Below are 21,448 nucleotides of genomic sequence, written 5' to 3'. Positions count from 1 at the left end.
TGCATTGCGTGTGCGTAGTTTTTAATTGATTATACGTGCATAACGTGAAGCCAAACTTTCGAATTTATCTTTTAATTAGGCCTATCATTTACATGTTACAAAAAAAACACCAGCTTTTTTGAATGACAACATTATATTCGATGTCATACATCATTATTTCATGTACTAATTTATGTTTAATTATTAAAACAATTATTACTGTAATAAAAAGCACATGTTTTTATCGAGTTGTCATCATTTCTTTCCTATTTTTAGTCATCAATTAAATTGCAATTAGTGTAATGATTGTCACAGCGTGTAATTAATGATATAGGCTATTATAAACATGATAAATGAAAATATGTCAACTTAATTATACTCTTATATTCGGTCTTAGTTACACATTTGAGCAGGAGTCTATACCCGTCCTTTAGAAATGTTTGAAGGTAATATCGAATTTGAGCCGAACATACCTTGCTGTTTTATGGCAGCTTTTGACCTAAAGATTATAGGAAGGATAGGCCTATACTTGCCTTTGGTGCATGATGCCCCGTCTCAGCGATGGAAAATTAATTGGCAATATCTGCAGATTAAATTCAAACTTCCGCTCGCGCTCTCCCAATGGTATACATAATAGAATTGGGTAAATGAATCATGAAAGTACTCCGTCCTTCGGAAGGGACGTCAAGTCGTCGGTCCCGTGTACATAGACCCATACTTGTACTTAAGTTAGTTAGAGAATAAACGATAGGAATTTTATTTTGCCTATCCTCTACCGTGTGATAGACGACAGGCAGGTCCAATATTTTGAGTAGTGGATGCCGGCGCAGCCGGTATCCACTACGATAAAAATATTGGACCTGCCTGTCGTCTATCATAGGTAGAGGATAGGCAAAATAAAAATTCCTATCGTTTATTCTCATTCTTAGTCAGTTAAATATTATTTTAATAACTGTAAACAATTTTTTAAAGCAAAAACTAAGTTGCCGTCATAAAAACTCCCTCATTATAAAATGAACGAAACTTGTTTACAACTTCACGTATTCTGTTGCGCGTACTGCTAGCGCGTCGCGTATTCCGCACTAGTCTACGCATACATCGCGATACATACGCGCACCTCTACAAGCGTGTAAGGCATTATCAAGACGCATGATGACGTGGGGTCGTCTACGGCCTGATAAACGGCACCCGAAATCTTGCGATTGTCCAATCAAAAATGTGTATACGAACTAGAACCACTCCCACTGACTAAGAATAAGAAATACTGCTATCTACTGAAGATAGCAAGAAAATATTCGCTGCTATCTACTGAAGATAACAAAAAACCATTCACCTCTAAGATAGTAACAAAAAAACATTCGCTGCTATCAACTGAAGATAGCAAGACACCATAACTGCTATATACTGAAGTTAGCAAAAACATTCACTTTTGTCTACTGAAGATAGTAAGAAAATATTCACTGCTATCTACTGAGAATAGCAAGAAAACGTTCACTGCTATCTATTGACGATAGCAAGAAAATATTCACTGCTTTCTACTGAAGATAAAAAGAAAATAATCACTGCTATCCACTGAAGATATCAAGAAAACATTCACTGCTATCTACTGAAGATAACAAAGAAACATTCACTGTGGCCCACTGAATACCAAGAAACATTTACTGCTACATGTATCAGTTCTCTCAGTTCAATCCCCTCATTAGTAAATTTATAAGGCCGGCCCCCGGCCTTATATACATTGGAAATATCTTTAAAATCTAATAATGTATACATCTAATGACAAAAATTAATATCTCTCAAATACTGAGGATAGCAAGAAATCATTCAACTACTAAAGATAGTAAGAAAATATTCACTGCTATCTACTGAAGATAGCAAAAACATGCACTTTTGTCTTCTGAAGATAGAAAAGAAATATTCACCATGTTCACTGCTATCTATGATAACAAGAGAATATACACTGGTATCTACTGAAAATAGCAAAAAAAACATTCACTGCTATCTACTGAAGATGGTTAGAATATATCTACTACTATCTACTTAAATAGGAAAGAAAATACTGCTATCTTCTGAAGATAGCAAGACAATATTCACCTTCACGGATATCTACGGACGATAGCAAGAAAAAGAAACCATTCACTCCTTATACTGAAGATAGCAAAAACATGCACTTTTGTCTTCTGAAGATAGAAAGAAAATATTCACTGCTATCTACTGAAGATAGCAAGAGAATATTCACTGGTATCTACTGAAAATAGCAAGAAAACGTTCGCTGCTATCAGCTGAAGATAGCAAGAAACCATACTGGTAACTGCTAGCTAGCAACGTTAGCAAAAACATTCGCCTTTGTCTACTGAAGATAGTAAGAAAATATTCATTGCTATCTACTGAAGATAGCAAGAAAACATGCACTGCTATCTATTGAAGATAAGAAGAAAATATTCACTGCTATCTACTGAAGATAGGAAGAAAATATTCACTGCTATCTACTGAGAATAGCAAGAAAACATTCACTGCTATCTACTGAAGATAACAAGAATACTGAAAATAGCAAAAATCATTCACTGCTATCTACTGATATAGTAATAAAACACTCACTGCTATCTACTGAAGATGGTTAGAATATATCTACTACTATCTACTTAAATGAGCAAGAAAATAATGATATCTCTGAAGATGGCAAGAAAATATTTGCTATCTACTGAAGATATCAAGAAAACATTCACTGCCATCTACTTAAATAAGCAAGAAAATACTGCTTTTTACTGAAGATAGCAAAGAAAATATTCACTATCTACTGAATGATAGCAAGAAAACATTCACTGCTTTCTACTGAAGATAAAACATTCACTAATATCTAGCAAGAAAGCATTCGCTGCTATCAACTGAAGATAGCAAGAAAGCATAACTGCTATATACTGTTAGCAAAATACATTCACTTTTGCCCAGCAAACACAAAAACGTTTTAAAAACGTTTTAAATATTAAAGTTATATTTTGGCTTTTGGTTTAGGTTAAACGTTTTAATAACATTAAAATGTCGGGTTATATGAAGGTCATGATAACGTTTTAAAACGTTTTGTATGAAAACACACTACAACAATATTTTTTTAATGTTTTCAAAAAATGTTATTGTAAACTATTTTGCCAACATTTTTGCCAAATATTTTGTCAATACTTAAATAACATGTTAAAATATTTGAACCCAGCAAACACAGAAATGTTCTTAAAATGTTTTTCAAAACCTTTTAATAACATTTAAATGTCGGGTTATATAAAGGTCATGAAAACGTTTTTAAAACGTTATTGCAAATATTTTGGGCAAACATTTTTCGCAAAATATTTTTTCAACCCCAAAATAACATTCTGTTTAGAATGTTTTGTATCAAGTTTTCAAGAATGTTTTTGGAACGTTATTAAAACGTTTTTTATACCCTTTATATAACCCGACATTTAAACATTTCTGTAAAACATTTTTGTTTGCTCAGCAGTAGATTATCACAAAATGTTTTTGAAGGTTATGAGAACGTTTTATACACTTAATATACCCTTTACATAACCCGACATTTAAACGTTTTCTGACCTTTTATAACCTTTTGCGAATGATATCGAAAACGTTTTGTGTTTGCTGGGTGAAGATAGGAACAAAATATTCATTACTATCTACCAAAGATAGCAAGAAATTATTCACTGCTATCAACTGAAAATAGTAATAATGCATTCACTACTATTTACTGCAGATAGTAAGTAAATATCCACTGCTATCTATTGAAGATGACACGAAAATATTGCTATCTACTGCAGATAGCAAGAAAATATTCACTACTGTCTACTGAAGATAGCAAGAAAATATTCATTGCTATCTACTGAAGATATCAAGAAAATATTTACTGCTATCTACTGAAGAAGCTAGAAAATAATCACTGCTATCTACTAAAGATAGTAAGAAAATATTCACTATGTACTCTTCAATGTAGCAAGAAAACAGTCATTGCTATCTTCTGAAGAGGAAATATTCACTACTGTCTACTGAAGATAGCAAGAAAATAGTCATTGCTATCTTCTGAAGATATCAAGAAGATATTTACTGCTATCTACTGAAGATAGCTAGAAAATATTCACTGCTATCTACTAAAGATAGAAAATATTCACAGCTATGTAGTCGATATTAAGTAAACATTCACTGCTATCTACTGAAGATAGCAAGAAAATATTCACTGCTATCTACTGAAGATAGGAAGAAAATATTCACTGCTATCTACTGAAGATAGCAAGAAAATATTCAATGCAATCTATTGAAGATAGCAAAAACATTCACTTTTGTCTACTGAATATAGCAGAAATATTCATTGCTATCTACTGAAAATATCAAGAAAATATTCACTGCTATCTACTGAAAATATCAAGAAAGCATTCACTGCTATTTACTGAAGATAGTAAGTAAATATCCACTGCTATCTATTGAAGATGGCAAGAAAATATTCACTACTGTCTACTGAAGATAGCAAGAAAATATTCATTGCTATCTACTGAAAATAGTCATTGCTATCAACTGAAGATATCAAGAAAGCATAACTGCTATATACTGTTAGCAAAAAACATTCACTTTCGTCTACTGAAGATAGGAACAAAATATTCATTACTATCTACCAAAGATATCAAGAAATTATTCACTGCTATCTACTGAAAATAGCAAGAAAGCATTCACTGCTATTTACTGAAGATAGTAAGTAAATATCCACTGCTATCTATTGAAGATGGCAAGAAAATATTGCTATCTACTGCAGATAGCAAGAACATATTCACTACTGTCTATTGAAAATAGCAAGAAAATAGTCATTGCTATCTACTGAAGATATCAAGAAAATATTTACTGCTATCTACTGAAGATATCTAGAAAATATTCACTGCTATCTACTAAAGATAGTAAGAAAATATTCACAGCTATGTACTCGATATTAAGTAAACATTCACTGCTATCTACTGAAGATAACAAGAAAATATTCACTGCTATCTACTGAAGACAGGAAGAAAATATTCACTTCTATCTACTGAAGATAGCAAAAAAGTATTTACTGCTATCTATTGAAGATAGCAAAACATTCACTATTGTCTACTGAATATAGCAAGAAAACATTCACTGCTACATGTATCACTTCAGTCAGTTCAATTCCCCCAATGGAGAGTTTATATGGTATATAAAGGTATCCGGTCCTAAATACATTAGAAATATCTTTACAAATAATAATGTATACAACTGTACTGACAAAAATAAATGTTCTACAGGCAAGAAATAAATATTTACACAAATTAGTCAAAATCCTGCTATCAGAAGATAGCAAGAAAAAAATACTGCTATCTACTGAAGATAGCAATAAACCATTCACTGCTATCTGAAGTTAGCAAAATAGCCACTACTTAATATTCTGAAGATCGCAAGAAAACATCCACTGTTATCTACTGAGGTTAGCGAGAAAGCATTCAATGTTGTATACCGAAGATAGCAAGAACAGATTTACTATTATCTACTAGAGATTGCAAGAAAACATTCACTGCTATATAATTACGTAAGATAACAAGAAATCATTACTGTTATCTACTGAAGATAGCAAGAAAATAGTCGCTGATATCTATATATAATAGCAAGAAACGCCGATTGCTGTCTACTGAAGATAGCAAAAACATCCACTGCTATATATTTACCGAAGATAACAAGAAAACTGTTATCCACTGAAGAAAGCAAGAAACCACCAATTGCTATATTTATAAACATACTTTTTGGGCATATTTGCCATGTTTATACTTATCTCATGAAACTTAAAACTTTATTGGAATCGGAATTAATATCTTAATTGAGACACATCCCCATTCCTGGTCAAGATAGTAAGTGGGGTTTCTTTAATTTTACCTCATTGTTACCAATACTATTTACTAATTTTTGGCACAGAATAACAAAATCAAAATGGTTTCACTGCACTAAGGGACCGTTCAATATTTACCAGGGCGAGTGGGAGTTTTGACCAAAAATAAAATCGACAAAAAATGTCGTGTTCCCTCCTTACGAAAACAAAAAAAATTTCGGATTCCCCCTTATATGGTCCCCCTTTTTTCCATTTAAAACTTAACATCCCCTCATGGTTCAAATAAAAAAAATCTGATTCCCCCTCAAGACCCCTAAAAAAATTCGGATCATCAGTCCCCCCTTAAAACTCCCACCCGGCGTGAACGGTTCCTTATGTTCACTGTGTACAGCACAGCACTCGCGTTAATTTCATACACCGACGCATTTCGGCAACTACAGTTGAACCAATTTATCATTATTTAATCACTGCAGCATCATTATAATTTATATTATTGTTTTTTGCTCATGGAAATGATTTGCAGCAGTCACCTGACACTAATTTGATAGTTATTTCGTTTAACTGAACCGTTTGATAAATGAGTTGTACTACAAAAATCAATAATACGTTTACTAAATGTAGTGGTTTTGAATTTTGGAACATAGCAATTATCTTGTTAGGCCTATATAATATTTTCAGAGAAAGTCGAAATGGAATCTTTCCAAACTGTATATGAGTAGGCCTAGGTTTTAATATTATTTGAAATTCTGCTTTAGGCAGACATTGCTATTTACTACCTTATTGCTATTTATACCACGAGAACAAAAAGTCTGAAATAAAACATTTTAAAAAGCCTGAAACACCCGACTTCCATTTCAATGTGATAAGAGTGCGCTGCACCGATTTTTCAGATTTTATTTTTCAATGGAACAGAGTCAAATTTGGAAGAAATCTTGAAATGAATTTCGTGATCCTATAGTATCCTCTTTTCCTGATATTTTTTCAGTAGATATCTACGAAAAAAGCTTATACCCAAAATTTCAGTTGATTCCGATTTTGCGTTTGCGAGTTGCAATTTCGTTCCAGAGGTTTCCATTGGTATAAAAATTTCAACTCTTTTTGAGTAAAGTAGGGGGTGTGAGGCTGTGGAAATCACGAAATTCTCCTTTAAGCTGAGTCGGAGCCTTCATGTCATATTTTGTCAGTTTTGGTCATTTTGCTTGAGGTTTCAAAAAATCAAAATTATTTGATATCAGATGTCCTCGTATTCAGAATGCAATTCGATATGGTCTGATGTGCTCTCAGGTCCCACAAAAAATACTGAGCAAACGTTGTTATCCGATTCCTTAAATAATGCAGTTTATTTATGCAAAATGAGTAGGGGAAGTTACTGGCCATATTTACATTCCATATGTATACGAGTAGGCCCTATATTGTAGTTATTGAGTTATGACAATAATAGGCCAAACTGTTTTGCTATCCCCCCACCGGAAAAATCATGTGGAAATAAATAATGATATCCTTAATATTTCAACAAAATAAATAACGAAATATTTTAGAATTTCAAAGGGAATTTCTGGAAATATGCTTGGGAGCATACTTGGAAAAGAACTACATAGACTTGAACTGGTAACTACCACTGCCCAGGCAATATTAGTATGATTAGTAATGACCCCGGACTAACACCACCAAATCAGCCGCGCCAGTAATATATAATATATAAAATTAATCATAAAATCATAAATAAATCATAAACTAACAGAAACATGTGTGATGGACGAACAATGTGTGATGGACGAACAGATGACTTTTCGCCAGAGGCGTATCAAAAAGGTAAATCACCCGTAAGGACATTAACAGAGAGTGAACAGAGACCGATATTATACAGATTTCTTAGCTTTTTACCAACCGCGTGAGAACCCATAACCCGTTAACATGTGGAATACATCAACAATCTTTACTCTACACTCTTAATTGAAGTCTTTTCATCTTAATATGAATGGAATTGATTAAATAATGATAAGCTATTATGTTTTACAAAGGCGTGATAATATATTGTCTGGAAAGCTGAAGTTGAACATGGTACACACGAGTATGAAAAGTCACGACAAAGCTTTATTGAGCTAGCCAGTGTTGCCAACTACGCGGTGAAGCCGCCTGATTGGGCTCATTTGTGTTAGCGACCCTTCGGACCATCAACCTGTACCTAATTTCCAATCCTCATTCCTATGCAATGAGATGTGTAGCTAGCCTCATTACTCCGGGTGGTCGATTTCCTCAAAGAAGATTTTTTTCTCCTCTCTATTCTATTTTCTCTTCTGCCCATTTTTTCTTCTTCTATTTCCATTTTCTTTTATCCTCTTAGCTTTTCCTACTCCTCCTCTCCTCCCCTAGATTTACTTTAAGTCCTTGGACATATTTATACATGTAGACATCATCTCAAGAAGGCAGTAGTTTTCTTACTATCTTCATCAGTTCATTAGATAGCAGTAAGTGGTATCTTGGTATCTTCTCAAGAAAGTGAATGTTTTCTTGTTATCTTCAGTAGATAGCAGTGAATATTTTCTTGCTATCTTCAGTAGATAACAGTGAATGACTTCTTGTTATCTTCAGTAGATAGCAGTGAATATTTTCTTGCTGTTTTCAGTACATAGCAGTGAATATTTTCTTGCTATCTTCAGCATATAGCAGTGAATATTTTCTTGCTATCTTCAGTAGATAGCAGTGACTATTTTCTTGCTATTTTCAGTAGATAGTAGTGAATATTTTCTTGCTATCTTCAGTAGATAGCAGTGAATATTTTCTTGCAATCTTCAGTAGATGTGAATATTTTCTTGCTATCTTCAGTAGATAACAGTGAATATTTTCTTGTTATCTTCAGTAGATAGCATTGAATATTTTCTTGCTATCTTCAGTAGATAACAGTGACTATTTTCTTGCTATCTTCAGTAGATAGCAGTGGCTATTTTCTTGCTATCTTCGGTAGATAGCAGTGAATATTTTCTTGCTATCTTCAGTAGATAGCAGTGAATGTTTTCATGCTATCTTCAGTAGATAGCAGTGAATTTTGTCTTGCTATCTTCAGTAGATAGCAGTGAATGTTTTCATGCTATCTTCAGTAGATAGGAGTGAATTTTGTCTTGGTATCTTCAGTACTTCAGTAGATAGCAGTGAATATTTCTTGCTATCTTTAGTAGATAGCAGTGCATATTTTCTTGCTATCTTCAGTAGATAGCAGTGAATATTTTCTTACTATCTTCAGTAGAGAGCAGTGAATATTTTCTTGCTATCTTCAGTAGATAGCAGTGAATGTTTTCATGCTATCTTCAGTAGATAGGAGTGTATTTTGTCTTGGTATCTTCAGTACTTCAGTAGATAGCAGTGAATATTTCTTGCTATCTTTAGTAGATAGCAGTGAATATTTTCTTGCTATCTTCAGTAGATAGCAGTGAATATTTTCTTGCTATCTTCAGTAGAGAGCAGTGAATATTTTCTTGCTATCTTCAGTAGATAGCAGTGAATATTTTCTTGGTATGTTCAGTAGATAGCAGCGAATATTTTCTTGCTATCTTCGGTAGATAGTAGTGACTATTTTCTTGCTATCTTCAGTAGATAGCAGTGAATATTTTCTTGCTATCTTCAATAGATAGCAGTGCATGTTTTCTAGTCATTTTCAGTAGATAGCAGTGACTATTTTCTTGCTATCTTCAGTAGATAGCAGTGAATGTTTTATTGGTATCTTCAGTAGATAACAGTGAGTATTTTGTTGCTATCTTCAGTAGTGAATGTCGTCTTGCTATCTTCTCAAGAAAGCAGTGAATGTTTTATTAATATCTTCAATAGTAAGCAGTGGATATTTTCTTGTTATTTTCAGTAGACAGCAGTGAATGTTGTCCTATCATCTCAGGAAAGCTTTGAATGTTTTCTTAATTATATCTTCAGTAAATAGCACTGAGTGGTTTCTTGATATCTTCTCAAAAAAAAGCAGTAAATGTTTTATTGCTATCTTCAGTATATAGATATGCATGGTTTCTTGCTTTCTTCAGCAGATAACAGTGAATATTTCCTGTCTTTCTTTCACATAGATATATAAGCAATTCAAGCATTATGCCTGTATAGTTATGCCTATAATATATAATTGCACTCAACTTCATTGTAATGACCTGCATTCTTCTAAGGTCATATTATCTTTAGTGGCATACTTCATAACTAAAGCCTGCATGAAATTGCAATAAATATTGCTTTATCATTTACCAAAATCAGTTATAACCAGGGATGCATTTAGCTTTCAGTGGTCTTTACCCTCCCACTTTTCCTTTCATGAGCCAGCCAGTCCGACAAACAAATTCTGACCATAATCATGATAACAAAATATGTACAGAAATATTGAGCATAACATAGCATGCAATATCGGTAACATAGCAGAAAAGGTAAGGACGAAGAGTTGATCAAGTCTACACTTCCGCCTTTTCTTCTTCCTGTTTTATACCTCATTTTTCCCATTTTCTTGGAAAGCACTGTGAACTATCAGCAGTCACTGTGATCTGCAGTTTCGTGAAAGCACTTGCTATCCCATAAAAAACCACTTCCTAACTTGTTTTAATAAGATTATATCATATAGACATTTTTTTAACGATGCACTATACTCTTTAGAGTTGACAGACAGGTAATTAGTTAAAATTCAAAATTAGCATTTTTTTAATCATGTTATAAAATTGTTCTCTGACACTCAAAAACAATTTTAGCTATACTTTTACTCTGTAGAAATAAATGTTTGAGGGAGATTAGGAGTAATGCCATACCAGTGAGATGCCGCGCATTTTATATAGATGAAAGTCTTACACTGTTAATACAGACCACCAGATGTGTGACTAAATGAAAAGTGTGTACCTGGGACATGCTGGGAGGGGAAATCCCGGGAAAACCCCGTAAATGCATGCGCGTGTTTATTAACCCTAATCATGCTAATAACAGTGGGTGTCGAGTAGGGTGTTTTCGTTAAGACTGTCTGTTTTTATTTGTTTAATATTTTCTTTAACCTGGGAAACTCGTTCCGTTGATAAATTGATTCTCTGTTCACTCTTGCACGAGGCCCACATTCTATCATATTTTTAAACAAACAAAATGCAAGAAAAGTTTGATATCGTACTGGCGCTAACAATATGCTCCACAAGTTCATATCAAGTGTATGCTTCTAGTTTATATTGGTTTGTTGGGATCACTGTGACTTTCTTCATTACAAGCAATGTCTTCCGGGGTTTCCCCGACATCAACATTGAACAGAAGTGAAGATTAAGGATATCGTGTCTACGAGTACCCAAAGCCACGAAGCAGAAAAAATGCATCCTTTTTATGTAACTTGATCTCTATTATATGGTGTGTGAACGTCTGACAGCCTCGTTGCACCATGCTCGCCCCCCCCTTTACTAGTGGCGGCGGCGTAAGCATTAGAATTTAGGGGGTGGGGTCGGCGACGATCGTTTTTAGTTCCGGGTTTGTTCGGACGTTTTCAATTTTAGACCATTTTATCCTCAAATGAGGTGTGTTTTGCTATTTTGTGGACCTGTGCGCGCATATTGCAATTTACCCGGTCTTTTTCGTTCTTAAAAGGCAAGTGTACAGGGCAATTATTACTTTGTTTTTCTTCCATTATGATTTTTAGGGTACCTCCCCCCTTCCAAACATGCACCCCCGTCCGCTGCCTATGCCCTTTACCCATAAAATTTAGATTTGGTATCAGGTGAAATGAGTAATTTTTCTCATAACCTTAGGCCTGAAACATGTGAAATGTGTTTTCTTTTACACTATTTTGCAAAAACTGAACAAAAACATAGTACCAGGGCGTTGTGCGTTGTCTCATGGGCTGCTGTGATAAACCTTCTTGCTTCAAGAATCCAAATCAGAATGAGAATGTTTGGATGATATGGGCCTCAATGTGAAGTAGAAAACCATATAGGTGTGATAAATTTGTTTCCTCAAAAACATGTCAGAAGGGCTTTGGTTGTTTCTTTATTCAATTTTGTTTTAATTCGTTACATCATTATTAACTATAGCCTTGTCCATCATTGTAGAATTACCACTTAATGTTATGAAAGATTGGATAGGCCGGCTCCTCACAAACACAATTCCTTTATCTAAAAACCGCGATAACAAGAGAAACGACGGTTGCATCATTTTGGAATTTTTCTTATACGCAATAACTTATCTTTAAAGCCCGTCGAAAGAAACAGCATTTTCCGTTTTGCCAAAATCGTGGAAATGATACTAGATATGAGATCACTTACTTTCCAAGGTGAATCAGCGATAAGGGACTGACATATCTTTCCTATATACCAATGATAAAATAATATAATACAAACTGAACCACTGACATTGGGTACACGACGTATTGTTGGTAGAAGCAGCTAAAAAAATGTTTTTTCATTATCTAAATCAATAATTATATTATTGAAAAATAATATTTTGATGTTTTGCAAATGTTCATTCTACAAATCATATACTTTGAAAACTTGCTTGATTTATATACAAAAGTTCACTGCCACTACCATTCCCAAGATGCTGTGAACTACCAAATCACAACAGTTTAAAATAGTTGCTAATCTTAAATCTATCTTATCGTAAGTCATATTAAACTGCTTTTTCGACAACTTTTGATACACCCTAAGAAAATTATAGAATTCAGATATTGGTCTCGGGTTTTTTGTGTTAACGCTCTAATGTACGATCTTTTAAAATGAGTTTGGTAATTGTTTTTTTTTCAAACCTGATTTTTGTTGGGCAGTAATTTTGTGATGTTTACACATGTCCCAACTTACACTTAGTTGGATTCAGCCAAATGCATTGTATGTTTTATTACAGCAAGTTTGAATTAAAGCAATAATGTGTGATTTGCATAAAGAATATATTCTATCAGCGGGGTAACTTTGGTCGGTCAAATATATATTTTTAAATGGTCATATTTTCGTACAGCAATATTGTTTTTAGTCATATTTGGTATCAATTTGTTAAGAAATATATTTGGAAGAAATAATAGTCGCTCATTTTTTGACCAAAAACATTTTTTTCAGAAAAAATAAAAATCGATGTTTGTGAGCAAGGATGTGTGCTTGATTAATTTTGCAAGGGGTCAAATGTCACAAAAAATAACAACTTGCCCATATACAGCGAAGATCAACATTTTTGATTTTTCTTCTTCATGGAATGTAATGATTTCTTCATGGAATACTCTGGCCAAAGTTGCCCCAAATGCGGGGTAACTTTGGTCAGACTATTTTTTAACCCCTAGGGTACCCTTACAAAATTATCAAATCAATTTTAAGGTGTAGAAGGGAACCATAATATCATAAAAAAGAGATAATTAGAAATGTAATGGGTTTTGTTTGGAAGCAGTGGTTTAAAAACTCTGAAAAGTGCCCAAAGTTACCCCATTTTACGGTACCCTTTTAATTTCGAGCCAAACCCTAAATGAGGTAAAACATTAAATTAAATTTCATTCCAGCGCCTACAATGCGTGCATTGGCTCACCGATCATATTACATGTATTATTGCGCGGAGCATCATGCAGCTTGGACGTATTATATAAGACGTACGATGAATAGCGATATGCACACAATTTATACGCCACTGATTCAATACATTACACATGAGCTGACATTCAGCTTGGGCACGGTGGCTCAGTGGTTACGGCCTTGGACTCATAATCCGAGAGCTTGATCGACGTGCGTGGGTTCGATTCCCCGTCCCACCACCGTGTTGCGCCCTTGGGCAAGGCGCTTTGCCTCGCTTGTCTCACCCCACCCAGGTGCAATGGGAAGCTGTTAGGGGTAGTCACAGTCGTTGTACTGATGGACCCTGCAGGCTGCAAACGTGGTTCCGACATATTCTAATGACGGCGGAATAAATGTAAAGCGCTTTGAGGCTGTTTATGGCATAAAGCGCTATATAAATATCTACATTTATTTATTCACGAGACGTGTTAGCAAGCACTTGATCGGTGAATTCCGAATAATACCGGAGATCTCCGGATGTAATATAGGAACTAAATAATTAAAGCACTTCAGGCTGTCTTTCACATGGTATTTTAGTACACCATTGGCATTACAATCATCAGGGGCGTAGCAAGAACATCAGGGGCCCATGGACAAGGAGAAGTACGGGCCCTTTTAACCAGGCGGGATTTAGCCTACCTTATGGGGGCCCTGGGCCAGGCCAAAATTTGGAGGCCCCGAACTCACGTGCCGAGGAAGGCATGTGCACTCAAGTCAGTGGCCAAGTTTTGGTTTAACTAAAGGGGGACTAACATATTTTGTTCAATTTAATTTTAAGACTATATTGGCCCCAGATCAACATGAATTTTGCTATTTGAATGCGCGCGAAGCGCGGAAATTTTTACAATTTTGCCCTATTTTGACCAAAAACATGCCGTTATTGGGGTTAAAAGAAAAATGCATAGGGCAATTTTGGGCCCCCAAATTTTGGGGGCCCTGGACCCGGGCCCATCTGGCCCAATGGTATAAAAACCCGGCCCTGCTCTCCATTATCAGCCCTTATTTAATTTTCGCTTTTGTGCTCGGGGCCCCTGAACCCTCGGGGCCCATGGACTTCGTCCACCCTGTCCCCCGCTTGCTACGCGCCTGACAATCATGCAAAAAGTGGAAATTCGAGAAAAATTGAGGGCGTTGCTGTGGCGCAAAATCACACATTATGGCTTTAAAGTCATACTTATGAATTCAAATCCCCCATACCCCAGTTTAAGCGGCTAAGATATAGGAAGTGCATGAGTTTTCTTTCATTTTTCTTATTATAGTCATAATCATGTAAAATGACCAGGAAATTTTCCTGACAGTTGTTACTAGTATAATAATATCTTATAATATTTGCACTCATAGAAATTCGCCTTGTTGGCGCAATTTAAAAGGAGTAAGTTGCCAAACATAGTGTAAAAGTTGCCAAAACAAAATTCATTTTAGTTATCCGAACTTAAAAAATGCTGAAAAAGCTCAAAAAGTTCCGTCAACTAATCAACTTTGTTGGCATTACTTAAAAGTTGATGTAAGTCGTTGCGTCAACTTTTTAAGTAATGCCAACTTCTGAATTCAAGTTCAGGGAACTTAGAAAAATAAACAAGGTTCAAAGAACCAATTAGTTGAGTTATTGTAACTCAACATGTAAGTTGATGTAACTCGGTTCATATTAAGTTACTGGTACTTATTGTTTTGAGTTATACCAATTTGGTACTTTGTTACTTAATTCACGTAATTGGTCATTTTCTGCACAATTAGCAGTATTCAAATATTTATTTTTGTAATCAGTGCAAAATTTTGTATACTATAGCACACCTCTAGAAAATTATGCTATAAACCTAGGCTAGTTTTATATTCTGAGTTGTAACAACTCAATAAAGTAAGTGCAAATGAGTGCGACCAACATAATAATGAAATCGAGTCAGTGTTACTCAAAATTGTACGCGTTGGCATTACTCGGAAAGTTGACGCAACGACTTACATCAACTTACTGAGTAATGCCAACGAACAATTTCTATGAGTGTGGCAAAGAATAACCAAATTAAAATTTGATCAAAATCGTATACTAAGGCTTTTAGGGGTGATCAGTGTTTTGCAAAACCACTCTCCCTACCATGCTATGAGTATACTCTTACACATGTTGGTGGCAGCGAGTGGGTAGGCCTATAGTAAATCCGTTTCCCAGGTATACACACTAAACAACAAGCTACAACACAACAACAACAGGATATCAACATGATCAGACACCAAGGGAGTGTGACCATCGGCCGAAGCCACTTATAGGACTGAAACAGGGGTTCCCCCATCACAACCCCTTAGGATGTCAGCTTTGGAGCTTTCGGTAGTCAGTCCCGTATGGAGCTTGGCCGGTTGATTAACTAACCTCCCAAGATACCGGGTATAGGGCTATAGGTTTAATTTTAATCTAAAACGGGATTGCTTATTTCACAAAGCAGTAGCCTACTTTTGACTCGCGTCTGTCATATCTGATGAGCTTCTGATGGCGGTCTCTGCACTTCACGATCAGAACTGAGACATATACTATAGCAGTGGCGTATAGAGTCATAGGGGCATTGGGCATATATGCCCCAATCGATTTGAAAATTTAGAAATACCATAGAAAAATTACCTAAAAACGACTCGTGTCCCCCATCCTTCCCCCCTCGTGGTCGCCCCCCCCCCCCAATCCCCTAGGATAACTCACGCTACGCCACTGTAGTATAGGAAGGGGCAGTCACGTAACAGGACTTCGTGATCAGAGGGTTTGCGCCATACGTCACAAATTTTTAACGATCACTGTCAGACTTTTGTCATCTCATGATGAGGGCTCTGATAAAGAGCAAATCTGCAGCTCACACAACAAGTGCAATACATTACTTGGAATTTAACCCAATTGTTATTTCGCTCTGTAAACCCTGAAGAGGCAGCATTTTCCAATTATTCATAGGACATCTGCTCTGCCTCCATGTGACGGATTGATCTTTTTCTGGCCACTGCATGCATGGGCACAAAAACATGATTGACTCCTATTTCTTTGAATAGTACAAAAACTTCAGAATTTTGTAGTTTCGCCGTCGAGCAATGATTAAAGGAGGAAATAGGTAAAGTGATCCCGCCCGGGAATTGAACCCAGGACCTCTGGTTTACGAGACCAGCGCCAATAACCACTTGGCCATCACACGGGAGCTTCATGAGCCACCGTTTTTCAAAGTATGAAGAAGGTTGAAATTATCAGATGTAAATTTTCTTATTGCAAACATCAAATACATATAACATTGTAAGCACAAAGTATTGCCTAAACAATAAAATACAATTTCAAAACTACTGAGAACTAACGAGACATGCATGTATCAAAATTGTAGTAGGACATATCTTACTGTGTAACACAGTATTAAGGACATCTGAAACACGATTTGCACTTTGAGGACGTGTCTCCATTGATTCAAGACACGCAGGGATATACGTCTAGATATTTTCCCGACATTTTTAATGTCTTCAGGAAGCTCAGTTATAGGTCCTTATATGCAACATTTTAGTATCTATAAATTGGCATATAACTTCCCAGCAAACACAAAAATGTTTTTAAAACGTTTTAAACATGACTTAATATATGGGGTGGGGGTGGGGTGGGGGTGGTGTGGCAATGATTTTTGGCAGGCCAAAAAATCATTGAATTTTTGGCAGTTGAATGCGGGACAAGCGATTTTTGGCAGGTCGACGAAAGAAGGGGGATGGAAAAGCGATTTTGGCACTGATCTTTTGGGCAAATTTTCCTGCTCACTGTGCTCGCTTTATATGATAAGACAATCTAAGGTTTTAAACTTGGGTTCCCCAAAATCAAGTATGTGTAAGGGGGGGGGGGGAGCAAAGAATTTTTTGTTTTGGGCATGTCAAAGGGGAGGGGGGTGGGCAAAGGTTTTTTGGCACGTCGAAAGGGGAGGCAAAGTTTTTTTGGCACAGCCAAAGGGGGTGGGGTGGGCAAGCGATTTTTGGCAGACCATTTTGGGAATTGACCACCCGGGGTACCTTATTGCACCACCCCTGATAAGGAATATACACTTAAATTTGGTGTCTTGGATCAAGTCTCTACCATAAATAATGTGCCCAAATATGTGTGTAGTTGTAAAATGTATATATTAGAATTAGGTATTGTATGTTCCATATTTGAAACAAACAATCTTAATTTTAATATTTCGAGCCCAAGAACCAAAACTGGGTGTACAACATTGGGCTACAAATATATAAGTTCCAAAGTTAGCGATAGGGATCTGCTTTAATTGCATACCGTAAAACCTCGTCTACAGGCATATTATAGAGTGCTTCTGACTAAAGCTATATCCAGGCGCCATTATGGAGTTTAAGCAAATAAATTACGGATCCAGGCATATACAAACAAGTATTATTTTAAGACCAACCTATTAATTTAGCTTTCATAAAAAACACAATATATGCTTGTAGACGAGGTTTTACGGTATTCATGACTTTCTTTTTTATGTCCTTCAAGAGATGTACCGTAAAATGGGGTAACTTCGGTCAGCGGGGTAACTTTGGTCGGTCAAATATATTTTTTAAATGGTCATATTTTCGTACAGCAATATTGTTATTTAGTCATATTTGGTGTCAATTTGTTAAGAAATTTATGTTTGGAAGAAATAATAGTCGCTCATGTGTAATTTCCTTGAAATTTACGAAAAAAGCGGGAAAAAAAAAAAAAATCAGCATTTTTTTACATTTTTTCAGAAAAAATAAAAATCGATATTTGTGAGCAAGGATGTGTGTTTGATTTTGCAAGGTGTCAAATGTCACAAAAAACAACAACTTGCCCATATTCAGCGAAGATCAATTTTTTTGATTTTTTTTCCTTCATGGAATGTAATACTGTGACCAAAGTTGCCCCAAAGGTGGGGTAACTTTGGTCAGGTCATTTTGAACCCCTAGAGCACCCTTACAAAATTATTAAAAATCTTTTTCAACTTCAAGGTGTAGAAGGAACCCTAATGTCACAAAAAAGAGTTAATTAGAAATATAATTGGTTTTGTTTGGAAGCAGTGGTTTAAAAACTCTGAAAAGTGCCCAAAGTTACCCCATTTTACGGTAGCTATTTTTAGAAAAAGAGATGGGGTTGGTCATTCTGCTTGAAAAATTTTGGCAAATATGAATAAGTGGCAGATGTATGATTTGTTTATGGATGACATTTGCTGTAATCAAGGAAATCAAGCGAATGACTCCATTTCAGTCTAGATTGACACCTGGCAAAATCAAATTGACTACATTTTGACGAAAATAGGAACATTCTTTTGACTTCACACATGTGGCCAAAATTTCTTCCAATCAACAAAATAGAAATGAAATGACCCCAAGAGGTCAAAGTTCCATTGATTTTAGTAGTCAGTAGAGTTATACATCCATCGATGTTATCAGGTGTTCAAAAGCAAAAGATGTACATATATAGGCCTACTGGCCTGAAGATAATTGGTTGCGAGTACATTTATAAGGGATCCAATGCTGAAGGTCTGTGTACATATAATTTAGAACCTTCATATGGAACATGGGGAAAGTCAAAGATAATATTCAATAAAATGGCTGAAAATAACTGAACAATTTCCATGTAAATCGTCAAGGTAAAATTCCCCTCCCAGGTCACTGATCAACAATTTTACAGATGTTCATGGCCTCTTGACATGGATATTTCATTCGTTTCCGACCTCATATAGGGCCACCTCCTCAACCGGAGTAGAGTGGGTGGTTACCCAGATTGATGTACAAGTTGCATCCACCACCCCCCAGCTGGACATTTTTGTTTATTTTTGTTTATTTTGCAAAATCATGACATATTTCCCCACTACCAATGATTCCCTACACTGATTTTCTTCAATTAGGACATGTTTAATAATAGGGCCTACTCTTGTGGAAGGGGCTGGATCATCAGTATCAGTGTTACTGTTCCATCAGTAACATCAGTGATTCTTGTTATTCATTAGTCTGGGAGCACTGAAAACAATTATCAATAAGTTAAATCACATACTTTATAGGGAGAACTTCAACACATCCGCCGGTTGCTCGCCGGTTCTACCCGGTTAGATCCGGTTCGTATTGTTTTAAATAATATGGAATGCGGTTCAACCGCCACTAACTGCCGGTCAATCAGCGGTTGAGTTTTGAAGCCACCCATAAACTATAATGAGCTAACATGAAAGCCTAACAATACTGTACATTACAATGCCAGAAGCCATGTCCAGGGGGTAAAATGCCCGAATTGAATGAAATAAAGGCCATTTTCCCACTCACACCAAGTCACTACAATGATTTTCACAAGTATTTTAAAACTTTGGTTCGAGATCACCCCCCTATTTATATGTCTTTTATATAACCCGACATTTAAACGTTTTCTGGCACCTATTCTAACCTTTTGCGAATGATGTCGAAAAAAAGACGAAAACGTTTTGTGTTTGCTGGGTTGTCCACTTTCCTGAATGGCACACCTCTTGGTGATGTCCTTCATCAGTACACTAAGTATAGCATTTGGAAGTCTTTTATCTCCAGGTACTTTTTTTATCAATTTTACTATTTTCTGTTACCTTACCAAGGTAAATATAATTACAAAGTTTATATAAATATAAAAGTAAAATGAAAAAATGGGGTCAACTCACCTCCCGGCAATGCACGTGGATATGTTGAATTTGGCGCTCCCCTTCTGAAATGTGATGGATACGGCATCGCACTTGCTCCCGAATAATCCCCATGCCATGATGACCTGTAATTTCTCCCGTGACCGGACGAAGATGCTCGTTGATGTATCGAAACGTTCTGACGAATATGAGGATGGGATACATCCGGTATTGTAAATTGGTCAAGAGTTGGCCTTAATTCACCGCCGCAGGCGCCAAGAGTTGGGCTTAGTTCACCACCGCAGGCGCCAAGAGTTGGGCTTAGTTCACTGCCGGCGCAAAATTGAGCTGATGGCATCTGTAAAAACTGCTCGTGAGTTGTCGGATTTGGCATTCGTGTCTGGTCTGACGAAGAAGATTGTCTGTCCATCGAAACGTTTGGAAAGTAATAACTTGGGTTTATTGTCTGTTCCGATGTTGGTTTGAATTCACCGCTAAATGGGGTATTCGTTTGTAAACACTGTTGTTGGTTTGGCGGACTTTGCAGGCGTGTGTTCTGCAAAGCGCGTGCAATTTCTTGAGTTGGTGATGTTGCTTCTGAAGGAGAGGGTCTTTGTAACGAACATGATGACAAGTTAAGATCCTCAGGATAATGTCTTGTAGGTCGTTGGTCTTGTCCTATTCTTTGCTGGTCACCATGTTGAAAATACGATGCTGTCGTGGGTCTGACATCATTACTCACAGTTGGCCAACTTGCCGAATAATGCAATTTTCTTCGCTGAAGATTCCCCTGATGCTGTGGAAGGACATTGGGAGCAAATGCCGAATCCAAAGACCCTTGTCGTTGATGTGGAAGGACATTGGGAGCAAATGCCAAATCCAAAGACCCTTGTCGTGCCTGCAACAACTGTACCGTTTTTGGCCGCGTAGATTGGTCCTGATACTCGCTAATCTCTGACGAGGAATCATCGGTGGCACCAGGTACATGTACAGGTTCATACATTTGAGTTGTAGATAAGGCGTCATTTGACTCTTCTTTTTGTCCAATCTGACTTGCCTGCAATGACGATGACTGTTCGGATTTTGAAGTATCGTCTTGGTTTTGCCCCATTTTACCAACTTTGTTATTGTTATCAGTCGACGCCATGGGAGCATCTGAAATAGTAATAGTTTTCGGGGAAACTTCGACTGAACGCATCTTGATTATCGGTCTTCAAGCTGGTGCAGATCTTCACTCTGACTCACTTTGGTCTGCCGAAATAGCAACTGAAAAGTTACAAAAACGTCAAAAGAACGAAATTACAAAATTATCGATAGAAAACAATAATGAAAACCCCGTGACACCCGTGCATATGCATGTACCTGTAAACGATAGGCCTATCGTTACCATAAAGTAGTGAAACGCCTCTTGGTCATGTTGGTCATGTAATCGTACATGCATGGGTAAACCCAGGACCAGCGCCGGTGACACGGGCCAATTCTCAATATTCATGATGCTC

The 21,448-nt window shown here is 36.3% G+C and overlaps 1 protein-coding gene across 1 annotated transcript in view; it reads right to left on the bottom strand.

The window, feature by feature from the left end:
* The window catches only part of LOC140168157 (uncharacterized), a 61,089-nt gene extending 40,160 nt beyond the window's left edge, over nt 1-20,929 (bottom strand). The window contains exon 1 of the mRNA XM_072191480.1: nt 19,992-20,929. Within this exon, the coding sequence (XP_072047581.1) occupies nt 19,992-20,379 (388 nt within the window). The 5' untranslated portion in view covers nt 20,380-20,929. The remainder of the gene's footprint in view (nt 1-19,991) is intronic.
* Nucleotides 20,930-21,448: the final 519 nt, after the last annotated feature.

The sequence above is a fragment of the Amphiura filiformis genome, chromosome 13 (assembly GCF_039555335.1).
Source record: "Amphiura filiformis chromosome 13, Afil_fr2py, whole genome shotgun sequence".
NCBI lineage: Eukaryota > Metazoa > Echinodermata > Ophiuroidea > Amphilepidida > Amphiuridae > Amphiura > Amphiura filiformis.
Note: the sequence above shows the minus strand (reverse complement) of the source record. Positions and strands in the feature narration are given on the sequence as shown.